The 14,990-nt window shown below is 41.2% G+C and overlaps 1 protein-coding gene across 1 annotated transcript in view; it reads left to right on the top strand.

The window, feature by feature from the left end:
• The window catches only part of arhgap39 (Rho GTPase activating protein 39), an 84,663-nt gene that overhangs the window by 39,053 nt on the left and 30,620 nt on the right, over positions 1-14,990 (top strand). The window contains exon 2 of the mRNA XM_023428727.2: positions 9,183-9,599. Within this exon, the coding sequence (XP_023284495.1) occupies positions 9,183-9,599 (417 nt within the window). The remainder of the gene's footprint in view (positions 1-9,182; positions 9,600-14,990) is intronic.

Below are 14,990 nucleotides of genomic sequence, written 5' to 3'. Positions count from 1 at the left end.
GTGTGTGTGTGTGTGAGAGAATGAATGAAGCTAACAGCTGGTGTTTCCTGCTAAACTAATTCATATCCTTAGTATCAAAGGCTTCTTTGTGCAAACCCCTGCTGAGCTGTAGTGAACAAGTGTGTGTGTGCGTGCGTGCGGGCAGTTCATATCTGAAATTATTACAGAAAACAGGGAGGGCTGGGTAAATTCATCATCATATACATTTGCATTTGGCTTGTTACAGCAGGAAAAGGTCTGACAGGTAACTGATAACATTCACTTTATTCGATAGTGCTGGTGTTGTGCATGCTCAGGTGATTAACAGAGTCACGATTCAATTCAGTCAGAGATATTTCAGTTCAACCAGTTTTACTTGGATGTGAATGAGATTCTCAGAGAACTAATGCTGTAAGTTGTTCCTCTGACCTGGTGCATTATTAAATGTTTGAATTACAAATGGACCCAGAGTAGTTACATTAATGCATTTTTAATTATTGCCAGAGCCGGAGGCATATTGTTTTCAGATATCTCAGTAACACCTTGACAGAAACGTTCACCAAGGACGAACTGATTAGATTTTGGTGGTCAAAGGTCAAAGTCAGTGTGACCTCACAAAACACTTTTTAGCCATTACTCAAGACTTCACACAGAAATTGTGACAACATTTCACACAAATGGTTCATATGTTATGAATCCTGATACACAGGGATGTAACCTGAAACTAGTCTGAGTGGAGGAGGGATCCAACCATGAGGAGGTAACTCTAGTTTAACATGAGCAACACTTTAGTCACACCTCTCAAGAAATAATAGACGCGTTGCTAACGTAACCTGGTGCACCAGCTACCGTGTGAACCGACAGGTTCGCTCAGCTTCTTCTTCTATCAGCTTTTTCCTGCACATTAAATGCAATCACACATCTGCCTTGAGACCGCTGTGCCTTCAGCGGAGCCGCATCTGCCATGTTTTTGTCTCTCATGTGACCAGATCTAATGGGGTCACAGCTGTACAAGGCATTTATTAAAAGATCGATGTCTTGATTTTATGAATGGATATCAGATCATTCAAATGAAGATAGAATCAGAGAATTGACTTTTTCAACCCAGCCCTAATTTTTACTTACTTTTTACAGATGAATTGAAGTTTTGTGTTTGCTGTTAAGCTGCTATCAATGAAACTCAACACAGATGTTTCACATTAAAAGCCTAGAAAGGTAAAGATATCCTGTTGGCTACTGGAAGGCCTTTAACATAAGGTACTTAAGTGTATGCAGAGTATGACATGACTGTAATTGTATAATACAGCTGATGATATAATGAAGACAGCAGGTGAACTGGAGGAAGTGTTGAGTTTGCATGAACAGCAAAAAAAAACAGAGAAGCAGAGAATAAAACATTGAGGTGTCTTAATACAATACAGTGAGTTAAACAGGGGAAATTCAAAGTAAAAGCCTGTTTCATGAAGGGTTTCTGTGGGAAATAATCTGAGAATTTGTGTTAGTACAAGTATGTTTTTGAGTAATTTATGAGTTTAGACTAAACACTAAAGAGTGTGATGATTTCATTTGTTTTTATACTGTGCTTTATTGAATAGGCCTGGTCTCTCTGTCCCTCCACTCCTCATCTCTACCTCTCTCCTTGTCCAGGACCCTCATCCTATTCAGACCTTATAAAAGTGTTCTCAGGCCACTCACTCGTCTCCCAGCAACAGTGCTGCAGTGATTTCAGTAAGAGGATGCCTCTGGCAGAAGAACTACAGCTTGGTTACAGAAAATGTGCAGAGTGACCTTTGTGGCTGGGCCACAGCTGCGGGTCCAGCCCCATAAACAACAACGTCTGCAACTGACTGACTGACTGACTGACTGACTGACTGACTGACTGATAAAATTCAGTGATGAAGTTACACCATTGGTTGGCGAGTGTTGGACTTTTCACATTAGTCGTTGGTCTTTCAAAATGGTATAGAGCAGAAAGTTATTATTACATCATCAGGGGGCGTTAACAGCTGAACAGTTTTCACTGACTGTATTTCCTCAGACAGTGATCAGAGTCTTTATTAAGCTTGACTGCAGAAGGCAACAGCTCTTTATTTCTAATTCCTTCTGTTTGATGTGTAGAATTGGTCAGAGCTGTATTTTAGTACGATTGTTTTGATCCGCTCCTTTGAAAGTTACTGCATGACACGTTAGTACAAACTCAACACTTCCTGTAAACATTTCAAATTAAAAGCTCTCAAGTGTTTCAGGGCTTTTATTGCTGTGCTGCAGTAAGAGTATTGTCTCATTTCTGGTTGCTGCTGTTTCTGTTGCTTACTTGCTGTTCAGATCTGCTAGTTGCATTAGCTTAGCAGTTAGTGATGACTTCTCTCTCTCCCTCCCTCTCTCCTGCCCTCTCTGCTTGGTGTGTCTTATGTTTAGTTAGTCCTCTGCCTCCTTTAGAGACAATGGCACGTGTGAAAGATGTAGTTTATTTGCCGTAACGGAGGCGAAGCTCAGTGTATTCGAAGTGCGGCTCTGCTTCCTGACTAGCTCGGTGAAGGCCCGTAACCAGACGCATCGCCCTAAAGCCACAGTTCACGGCACCATTGTGCCAACAAAGTGTTGAGAATAGCATCATTATATTGATGAATTCATTAGATTAAATACAGGTAAAATGCAGTAGAAATGATTATTATGAATAATTATGTTTAACTATCATGCACATGATATTAGGGATGGGCGATAATGATATGTATCACGATACATAGATTATATAATAGAATCATTTCAGAACAGGTTACAATTACCCTGAGCAAAACTAAACTGCTAAATATGTTTAAAAAAGAAAACATAGAATACAGTATGTAGACATACAACATTTATTGTGCCCCACTGTAATCATACAGTATTCTGTAAACATAAATGTTGCACATTTAAAACTGGTCTTATTTAAAAAATCGTGTTTGCAAGTTAAATTGCATTCAGAGGACTCATTCATCTCTCATAAGATAATGTAATGTGAAAAAGGCAACAGTTAACACGGTCACCAGTTAAACCGAAACACCTGCAGTCAGGGGTAGATGGCTGACCGGGAGCAGCTAGCAGCTAGCAGCTAGCAGCCAGAGTACGGAGATGATAGCCGGGGTCTACCTCCCTCGTCATCCCAGGGACCAAACGATCTGATGAACTGACCTGACATTTACCGCTGGGTAATATAATCCCTTTTGGAAGATAAATGTTGGTTTCACAGATGAAATTAACGACTGCAGCCACAACATTAGTTTGTTTGAATGTAAAGTGAAGCTTCATGTTTTTACTGGATTGAACAACAGCGTTTCCTCTGGGGCTGCAACATGTTATAAGTATATATAACACAATCTAAATAAATATAAATGTATTTAAATAAACAGATCAGTCTATATTGAATTTCGTTTTATGTTATTAAGTAAGACATAAGTTTGGGGTTTTATTATATCTACATTACAGAATGAATAACATCATTTAGTGCATCTCTCCGATCGTGAGGTTATTTTTTTATGAGGAAAAAAAGGTGTCAGTGGAGCAGTAAAATCGCCATTAAGGTACACCCAGTATGCCTTGTGATTGCGTGATCAACATGCGTTATCGTGATAGGGGATATAATTCAAATCTCTATCGTAGGCCATTTTTTTTATCGTTTATATCGTATATCGTTTATATCGCGCATTCCTACATGATATGACAGCCACCAGGAGATTATCCCCCTCTGGTCTACATGTCTCTGCCTCTGCTGAAGTATTTTTATCCCTGGTGGGAACAAAATTTTGAGAATGACGGTGGCGGCTTGAATCACGTTGGTGAGGGATGATTGTTTCTTTATTGCTCTCACAGTGGGTCACACTTGAACTAAATGTTTCTTTTACTGGTTTAACATTGGACAAAGCACTTAGTTCCTGGTTAGAACTAATACCATTTGCCCTTAATTAACCCAGAACCTATTGTATAATTAACCTTCCTTCAGATGGTTTGGATAAAGAGCTTCAGGTTTAGTTTGGAAGTGCTTCCTTCAGATGACTTCTCTGGTTGAAGTGACTGCTCTGAACTAACAGCATCAGACTGTTCACCTGAAGGTTTGATTTGGATTTGGTTTTTTTCATTGGTGTCATCAAGGCTGAAGCTGAGCTCAGTGTCCAAGCATCACCCAAATACATCATGTTAGTATGTGCATGCTCAGGCTGTCTGTCAGGGGAACTCTGGATTCTTTTGACCAGTATAACTGTTTTCTGAAGGAAGTTTGACTCCTGAAATACAGACGAGTGACAAATAAAAGGAGGAAGCAACATAAATGTCTCAGTGTTTGTGTCAGAGCTACAAGCAGCACAGTTTGGTATTTTCCTCACATCAATATTATTTTCCTCCTCTGTCCAGTTCTGTAGCAGCGAGAGGTCCAAACTGGTGGGAGGTTAATTCAAATGAATGATAGTACAGCGACTTGTTGGTATGTACGTTGTGCTGAGAGTAAACGTCTCAGAGTCACATCTGTTTACAGAGAAACTGCTTATTTGGTGACCAAAAGAGCAAAGTAAATACCCAGAGGACTCAAATTGCACATCAATTATTTTAATCACCATACATGGATTTAAATTGACATAAAAATTAAAGTTTAATGGGATTATAGCAGGAACATCAGGCGAGCGGTCTGTACAGATCTATAAATTAATATGGATGTTCTTCGCTGGTTGCCTAGCAGCCTCACAATGCAGATAAGACTCTGTATCTGGAAGGAAGTTACTGTATCTGGCCAATAAACAGCAGACCTCATTAACACCCCAGACTGAAATGATAATACTGCTGTGTTATGGATTGTCTTTGATGAGTGCAGAATATTTTTAAGTAGAGGTGGACAACATACAGCTAACATTACATTGTATTACCTAATATAAATCCATGAGTTTAGAAGGCCTGATTGACCTGTTATAAAGTGTTTAGTGTTCAGTGTGCTAACAGTGGTACAGAGCCTGTCTCTGCAGTGCACAGGGAGGGTTGTCTAAACTGGGTCATTTGGAACACCAACACATCAAGCAATTATGGCCAATTAATCCTACTATCTCCGCTGTGGATCTTTCTATTTAACTGGCTTGTTCTGCTCCATTTGACAAGCATCCACTCTGACAGCTGATGCACCATTTCTTTTTCTCTTCTTTCTCTCTCACACACAATCATACACAGTAGCCAGTAAGAGCTGAGGCTGCCCAGAACTCAACCAGGCTCTGCAACCTGAAGAGCAGAGCTGATTCACACTGGCAGAGGACTCTGAAGGGTGATGTTCAAGTCTGGAATCACAAGGAAACTGACAACAAAGCTAATAACCAAGATGGTGGTCATAAGTTCAGTCCCTGCCTTTTCAAGGATACATCTTTTTTTTTTTACATAATTAAGAGCGAATGTTTTTTCTCCGGTTTATTATTATTATTTGTCTCTGCTGTGGCTCAAACTGCAGTGTGCTGGAATGAGCTAGAAAGAAGAAACTGTGTCCGATGACTGTCAATGAAGTGCATTTCAAGATATATGAGCCCAATTGGCCACATGGTGGCGCTGTGATTATGGCCTGAATGCAGTTTTGAAAGGCCACACACTGTTAGTCTTGAAATTCTACACACACAAGTTCATTTCAATGTGCTCTACAAAAAAAAACGTCTTGGACCATGACAGTCCACCATATTGGACTTTTTGCTAATTTACATAATGTAAAAAACACTCAAATGAATAAAACTTTTTGGATTTTTGGAACACCAAAAATGATTTGTTCCCACTGTCAGACTGCTTGTGTTTGTTTAACTTTGCTGGAACCTTGTTTCCAAATCTTAGTAATTAATATCATGAGCTCAATGTTTAATTAACAAAAAATCATCTTTCTCATCCGATCTCCTGCTAGCTGCAAACTTGTCACCCTTGGGTGAAAATTGCAGTTTTCATTCCAAAATAGGTCATTTGTGTGATTCGTGTGGGTTTTGATCTGGAACAAATCAGGTGTCAATGTTTGCAATTTCGCTGAGACGATGAAGTGGAACTATCCTGTTCATGAAAAGAAAAAGAAACACCATGAGAGTGAACTGCAGGAACAGCAGCAGTCAGGTTAACATGTGCTCTCCTCTTGAAATAACAGTTGGCTAACGTTAAGTGCTAGTTTGAGTGCATCTTTCTCTAACAACTGTGCCTGAGTGAGAGTTAAATAACTATTTGTTACCTTTGATAAACGCCAACGGGCAACAGTTTTTATGAACTGCAGCTCCAATAACAAATGTTTCTGCCCGGAGACACACCTTGTGGTGGCTCAGCTGGAAACCAAGATATAATGAAAGCTCACCAGCAACATCTGTTGGTTAAAACACTATGTCGACCTGCAGCCCTGGGTTATAGAAATATAATAATTTAATTTGACCTGTGCCTGTGGTGTAGCACAAAACTCTGGGCCCATACAAACACTGTCTTTGTGTGCACTTTTCATACATCCATTGCCACGTCTCTACGAATAACTGGATCAACAGTGGTCCGTAGTGGTTATCAGTGATGAGGCATTAAAGAAAGTCTGCACAATCTGACACCTCAGCATGTTTCAGCTCTCTTCTCTCAATGTACTGTAATTATTGAGTGAAGCTTTCACTTTGAGGTTTTACAACATGATTTCCATCACAGTTTACAAAGACAAAGGTGGCGAGTCTATCACTGATAAGATTTCAGTGGAATCATGTTTTATTTGCAGTATAAAAGTAAATTAGTTTCCAGCAAGTGCTGCAACCAGACTGTTGCAACATATAATCAAACTCTGGAAACCTAAAGGGACAATCCAGAAATATAAAAAAAAGAGTTCCATCTTTTCTTCTTCTCCTGTGTTTTATTTGAAGTATTGATCCACTAGAAGATATATTTGTGGTTATAAGAACCAAAAACCATCTCAATGTAGTTTTACATCTCCTCTCTCAGGCTTCTCTCTGGAGCTCCAGTAACAACAGCTCGATGAGCCAATCAGAAGAGAGGAGGCTCTGAGCCTCTCTTCTGATTGGTTGACTGTTTTCTGATTGATCTAATAAAGGTATAGCAGGTTTCAGGTAAACACTCAGAGAAACCAAATCCTGCATGGATGGTGGGTGGGCGGGGGCTTTGGCTATGGCTAAGAGGGGCGACTGCTTTGTTGTGACATCACAAAATTCCAGTTGAATAATAATACGTCTGGTTGAATTGAGTAATTTCCTAAAACAGCTGGTCACTGTAGTTTTGTGCAAAAATTATTCAAACAAAAGGATGAAGTGCATTTGTTGGGGATTTGGTGCAGCAGGAAGATGTGATAATAATGAAGGAACATGTCACCCAGTGCAACAGTGTGGCTGTTTTCCAAAACCCTGTCAAATGACTAGTGCTGAAGTCTTCATCATCCTCGTCCTCATCCTCCTCCTCCTCCTCTACTGCTGCATCCATCTCTGTGAAACTGAGTTGAAGTGACGCACAGTTATCAGCCCACTCTCTGCCTGCTCAACACTTATTGATTGACCTCTTATCATCCACAGCTGGTCTGAAGGGTCTGAGCTCACAGCAGCCTGCAGCCAGCAAACATGCAGCTTTTAAAATGTTCATTTATTGTGCGTGCGTGCGTGGTGCGTGCGTGCGTGTGTATGTTTTTCAGTATATGTTTGTGTGTCGGTATGCAAGTGTTTTGGCACATGAATGTGTCTGTTATGTGTAGATGTGTGAGTCATATAATGCCTCTTCCTCCTCCTCCTCCTTATAGAATACAAACTGCTGCATTATAGCTAAAGACAGATGAGAGAGTGTTTGTGTGAGTGAGTGTGTGTGCTGTGTGTGCTGGCATATGTAGGAGCAGACTGTTGTACCGAGCTGCGTGAGTGGGCTTCCATTTTATTATTCATAATATGTTTTAGCTCTGTGTAATCCCTTAGCAATTTTATAATGTCGTCCTCCATTAACAACCTGCTGTGCACCTCTATCTATTACTGCTCCTCTTACTGAACTGAATCTGTTTGGTCTGTTGGCCTGTTCATGTTTAACTGTTCAGTTCAAAGATCTAAGTTCACATTAAGAAGTTCAATGAGGAGTGGTGTCCAAAGACTTTCATTTTTCAAGAAATGAGCATTAAGAACCCAGTGACTGTGTGTGGAAATGTGTGTTTGAACAGGGACTTCCTGGAAAAGATAAAGACAACAGAATAAAAGAAAAAAAGAAAAAAAAATCAGGTACAGAAAGTACACAGGAAGTGGTTCACATGCAGCTGTATGTCTGCTAAAATAAAAGCATGTGAGGAGCATAATTGAAATCAGAGTACGTCCCATAGATCCATGTAGTTGGATTAAAAGGATAATCACATTATGGTATTTCCAGGGGTTCTGCATTAATGGCATTGTTCCCGTAATTATATTATAGGTTTGATGGATGGAAGCATTTTTAGGTGGTTTGGTTTCTTTGTGTGATGTCTGTAGCAGCAGCAGGACACAGCCTTCAGGAGTTGCTGACTACAGATGTTCATCATACAGATGATCAGACCCTTAAAGTGCACCAGATAACTGCATATTTCAGAGAAGTCTTTCAAATGTGGCTACAGCTAATAAATTTGGCACGAATCCTCCTTGGGTATTACTCTTTGGATAGATATGACATGTTAGCTACTTGAAAATTCAAGATGGCTGCCATTTCTGGCAAGGAAATGTTATTTTTTGCAATAAGTTCATCCACTATTTTCTCTTATGAATAATCCAGGTGTCAAGTCAAATGTTTTAACAATGTAGATGGTGAAATTTAGTACACTGTAAAAAATGAAATGAAAGTATATTTCAGCAAAAATATCACTCACAAAAAATGTTACTCAAAAAAGCCTCCTAACTAGCCTAGTGATGGCGAGTTAGCCTAGCGAGCTATTGTTAAGACAAGTAAACAAGTACACTGTTGACTCTTACGGAACCTACTGTTCATCATTCATAACAAATGGTTTGAAAATACATTGTGTTTTATGTAATATTTTTCATGACATAAATAAACCTCTGATTCCAGTGTTGATGTCAATGGTGAAGATGTTGCTGTTGAAATGTCAAATCTAAAGTGCTGATGCTCATTTTTCACATGGTTTCACTTGTTTTCTGCTGCGTGGTCACTCAGAGAGCTCAGTGAGCTGCCGTCAGAGGTCACAGGTCACAGTCACTTTGCTGAAAGTCTCATTCTGGACTCTTCCCCTGCAGGTTGGAGTGGGTGGAGATCATTGAGCCACGCACGCGGGAGCGTATGTACGCCAACCTGCTGACGGGCGAGTGCGTGTGGGACCCTCCGCAGGGGGTTCGGATCAAGCGGACCGGTGAGAACCAGTGGTGGGAGCTGTTTGACCCGAACACCTCACGCTTCTACTATTACAACGCCTCCACCCAGCGCACAGTGTGGCACCGGCCCCAGGGCTGCGACATCATCCCCCTGGCCAAGCTGCAGACTCTGAAGCAGCACACCGACGCCACCGCACCCCGTCCTGCAGGAGGAGGAGGAGGGAGGGCGTCAGCTGACAACAGCCCAGGACGGAACAGCGGGGTCAGCCGAGAGGGAAGCACCTCCTCCTCCCTCGACCAGGAGCTGTCTGAAAAACAGGGCAGCAGAGAGGAGGCAGACAGGTAAGGCTGCTGGTCTCTGTGTGAGTCAGGAGTCAGGAGCTGACCAAAACCTGCAGATGGCACCAATGAATCCTTGTCACAAGTAGAAACATTAAAGAGGCAATCCAGTGACTGAACAGGTGAAAGTCTGTTCACAGGTGTAAAGCCTCTTGTGGCTCCAGAGGGAGCTGGCAGAGACTGAGAATCCGCCCTAAGAGACCTCACCTGAGGCAGTTTAATGTAGGCCGCCAGGTCTCAGGAAAAAGAATGCATGGACTAAACATCACGATCCAGTCCAGTGGCATAAAGGTCTGAAAAGCTGCGCCGGTTAAACCAGAAACACTCTGTCCAAATGTAATAACTCTGTCATCTACAGGTTATAGGGACAGCTCAACTTCCTGTGTAGGCTGCTGTTTTAGAGCAATGAAAAAAAGCTGATTTCCAGAAAAACTGGAAGCAGTGTGATGAGTTGGCAGTGGTGGGAGAGGATATGTTATGGCTATACACTGTGGCTATACAGCTAATGATGCTACATCTACGAATTAGGTTTGATGATTAAATATTGCTATATTTTGACATCAACCCAGTCATGAGCAGAGTGTTAAGACCGGCCTACTGTGAGTTGCGCTGTAGCTGAAGACCCTCGGCTGGAACCCAGGTGGCTGTGGTTGCCGTGGTAACCCTGGAGATGCGGGATCTAGGTGGGTTCTCCTGGAGGCCGTGTCCTGTTATCACAATGACGGATTCTGCCGGTGTTTCAGCGGTTCTGCAGGCGGTTGTGCGTCCCTTGTGGGTTGATGCGAAATAAACTCTAATGCTCTTCACTTTGGCTCGATAACTTTAGAGGAGACGGGCGTTGCCCAGATGACTCTAAAGTTGTCAAAATCTTAAACCATCATCAAATTTTCCTTTTTGAAAAGTTACAAAATTACTAAGTTACTAAGGCGCTTCTGTTGTTTTGGTTCAGTTGGTCTCGACTTGGCTTATAAGAATAAAAGGTCGCGCATGTAGACAAAAATCATGTTACTTGTAGCTTGTGGCAAAGAAAAATAAAAGACGCGAAAAGTGCAAAAATGACTAAGAGCCATGAGTTTGTGGCGAGCAGCTTAGAGCTAAGAGTTTCCATGGCTACAGAGCCGGGCTTTGAGCGGGGACTCTGAGCTTTGAGCAAAGATCTCAGCTTCTAGTTTCTGCATCATTTTCTAGCTTCAGCTTTTCAGCCTCTAGCTTTTAGCTTTGTTTCTTGCTTCTCGCATCTTCTTCCTTCTTAGCATCTCTAACCTTTCTTTCTTCCAATTTTTCTGACCTTTCTGGTTTTTCTGGCCATGTGTGAATTGTTCACGACTGTTTTATCCCCTGGGGGCTGGCATATATTTCAGGGGCGTCGCCCGTCTTCTCCTGTGTTTGCACTTGGAGAAGAGAGTAATTTTCCACTGAACTTTAGAATAATTTAAATCTAGAGTTTACTTATAAACTCACACATCCGTCTTCCACCATGACCACAAAACATTAAGTGAAATAACATAGAAAGCTACTTGCACAAATAATAGCAGAGAGGAGTAATAGGAGTGTTGATTTCATATTACATCCTTCAAACCTGGAATTAATTATGATACAAGTGGTTAATTGATCAAACAACAATATAAATCAATAATTTCCCAAAGCTAAGAGTCTATAAATGTGGATTACACATCAGTTCTTTGACTGTAATAATAATAATATGGACATTCTGGATGTCATGTATTGTGTTACCTTGTGTGAAGGATGCTGACAGTCTGGTCACATGAAGGACATTGTCTTAAAATCTACATGTTACATTTCAAACATTCTATGGGATAGAAGTTTGGGTTAAACTATTGCATAGGAAAATCTCATGAGTTAGGGAACAGTTAGATATTTAATTGTACATTCTTCCTTAGATCTGTGTCTGTGAAGAGAGTTCTGCTGGTCACTACCCAGGATTGGAAAGTGGGTTGTAGTTTATGACTCTTATCTAGAAAGGGACAAAGGAAGTGTGTGTGTGTGTGTGTGTGTGTGTGTGTGTGTGTGTGTGTGTGTGTGTGTGCGTGTGTGCGTTTGTGCGTTCATGCATGGCACAGAGAGGCCAGGATTCACACCTTAGTGTTAATCAGTCCTTTTGTTGTTACTTGTCCTCTATAAGAAACAATCAAATATCATTAGACAAAGTCTTTTTGTTACAAACTGGAGATTTTGCCTATATTCTCCAGTTGTCTGGTGTCCATTGGTTGATCCTCTGGAGCTGACCCTTTGACCTTTGGTCTAGTTGTGTGTCGTTCGAACTTGCTAAAAGCATGGACTGTTTGTGGAAGAGGGTCCTTTGTCTCTGTTTCCTATCAATTTGATAGTTTGATGGTGGGAAGAGTCGCAAAGTGTCAATTGTGGGTCCATACTAGGGCTGTCCCAAACGATTATTTTTTAGACGATTAATCTAGCGATTATTTTTTCAATTATTCGACTAATCTAACGATTATTTTTTTATTAACCTAACAGTAATCTTATTGCAATTATTTTCCAGTTATTCATTTAATATAACAATTTGCCCCGTCCAACATCTTAACTGGCTGCACCATGGTGTTTCCTCTTTATGTGCTCGTGCATGACTGTCGTGCTAGAGTGATATGCCAGATGCACTTTGCAGAGTCTGCAGACTACCGCACTGTTGTGTCTGGATTGGATGTGTCAAGATTAAAGTATTCCCAAACTTTGCAGGACCGTGTGCGAGCCTTTTTGCCGCGTGTTGCTCCACACGCTCCGTCGTGCTGCTGGTAGACGCCGCCATGTTGTTCAAATAGATTACACAGACGTAAATCATTCACGTAGGTAATGACTTCAATTACGTCGCCGCGTTGTCCCAGCCCTTGCGCTGCGCTTGTATCCGGGTAAACCAAAGACGATGGATATAAGTTCCGGTTTTGTTCTATGAACATTTACCCTGTGTGGTTTTACACGACGCGTTGACACTAAAATTCCACGTCGAATAATTTTTATAATCGACAACGTCGATTACGTCGGATAATCGTCCCAGCACTAGTCCATACCTCTGCATGTCCTTACAATGAACTTCCTTAATGGCTTGTGACTGATGCCAGGCCAGGTATGTGCGCTACAGATGCTAACGCGGTGGCGTATTCTTCCCAAATCAATATCGACCCTTCACTCATCCTGACCAACACAAGTGAATAATCCCAACCTAAACCTGATTCTAACCTGGATCATGAAACCAGGTCTTAACCCTCAAACAGCACTTTGAAGTTGTGAGGACACACACACACACACACACACACACACACACACACACACAGTACAGTCACTTTGGTAACTGCTCCAAGTATAAATATTCAATAGTGTGAAGGTTCTTTACTTTTTCTTTAAAAATGAAATAAAACTGTCCTGTAGACTAAAAAAACAGAAAGAAAGAAATCTGCAAAATCTCATATTGCCCTGTTCCTTCCAAAGTTACTTCCTGCAGAGCAGCCAATCAGAAGCCTGAAATAATCTGACATCATTACTTACTTAAACCTAAACATGAGTCATTAATCTCTTTATATATTATGTGATATTAAACTAGAAACTAAACAATATCAGAGTGAACAAACAATGAGTAGGGAGAGAACCAGGAATTAGACTGTCTTCTGTGTCTCTTCCTGTCCTCTCTCTCTCTCTCTCTCTCTCTCTCTCTCTCTCTCTCTCTCTCTCTCCCTCTCCCCCTCTCTCTCTCTCCCCCTCTCACTCTTTGTCTTATCATCCCATCCCCTCTTTCTGTTTCTGTCACTGTCCATTAATTCCCTCCTTTGTCACCTTCAGAGCCTCTCACCTCTCTGTACACTCAGTTTGTCTCCCGCTCCCACCCTTAGCACCCCCCCCCACTCTGTCTAACCAGTCTTGGTTTGCTGGTTTGCTGTAATCTGCTGCAGTCTGCACTGATTGGTGGATATGCCTGGCTGGGGTCACAGTGTCCTGTAAATGTCTTCTCTGCTTCAGCAAGAGGACACACACACACACACACACACACACACACACACACACACACATAGAGTACACAGTGTGCAAGCACCCTAGCTGTTCTAGCCAGTTATTCACATTGTGTACACTCGGAGCAAATCACTGCTCTCGGAGACTGTTACAGCCTCTGTCTGTGTGGAGCTCAGGGAGACCAACATGTATGATGATGCAGGTTTTATTAACAACCCCAATGACCTGCTGATTATGTTCACAGGCATAGTCTCACAGGTTGTGGAGAGGGCTCATCCTCTTGGGAGCATGAATGTGTTCAGTCTATGACATGATGTTTTATTGTGAAGTTTTGGCCTGATGGTGGTGCTAGAGGAAAGATCAGAGGTCACCAGAAACATTGGAAGTCAAACCTTTCAAGGACCACAAGTATCCAAACTAAATTTCAATGTGGACACTAGTTGTCAAGATATTTGCTCTGGACAAAAGTAAAGGATGGACAGACTCAGCTAACGGCACATCACCATGAACTCTACTGTTATGATGCCTCATGATGTTTAGTGTCCATTGACACCATCAGAGAAGTGTTATTTCAACTATATGTTTATTATTGAGAAGGTAGTTTGTAGTTCTGATGAAATTTCCATCTTCTGCTTCACATTAAAAGCTTTCTACCAGCAAACCAGCAAGACACTATTATTGTGAAGGAGCCATGGGAAAGACAGCAGAGCTGTTTTTTAGCAGAGGTATTGGGATGACAACATATTCTCTTTTCATTTTGGATCACCTGCAGCATTTAGTTCCAGCAGGCAGCAGGTAGCAATGTGGTAAGTGGCGGCTCAGTGTCATGGTCTCTGGAGAGAGTTACAGAGAGCAGGATTGGCAGTTTGTCATTGACAACACAGCTTCCTGTCTGACTGATGGCTGCACGCTTGTGTGATTCATGTTGATCCTGTGAGGTCAAATTCTTGTGTGTGTAGATATACTTGGCTAAAGGATTGTTCTTCTCATCAGCTGGGCATACGAGGCAACATGGCTGCACCTCTCTCAGTAAATAATAACCATCAAGTATTTAGCCAAGCTGTTTTCTTTATGCTAAGATCATATTAACAAGGCTAATACTGTTGTTACCATGATGTACAAAGGACAAATACCAAACTCAATGAAAACAACAGGAGCTGAACTGAAATTATCTTGTGATAGTTTTTGCAGGAAAAACAGAAATCTGAAATAAAATATAATTTTTTAGGACAGCAACCTAAAATTATGACTTTATTCTCATAACATTTATGAGATCATTATTTGTATTCATACATTTTTTCTTGTAAAAGTATTACTTTTTTCCTCATGAAATTATGACTTTATTCTTGAAATTTCAGATTTCTTTCCCTCAGTGTGGCTCTAATACTCTGTCGTAAGTTCTAGTGGTTATGAAGTCAT

Source organism: Seriola lalandi, unplaced genomic scaffold, assembly GCF_002814215.2.
Source record: "Seriola lalandi dorsalis isolate HSWRI2012SDOR001 ecotype SW California unplaced genomic scaffold, Sedor1 jcf7180002054885, whole genome shotgun sequence".
Classification (NCBI taxonomy): Eukaryota; Metazoa; Chordata; class Actinopteri; order Carangiformes; family Carangidae; genus Seriola; species Seriola lalandi.
Note: the sequence above shows the minus strand (reverse complement) of the source record. Positions and strands in the feature narration are given on the sequence as shown.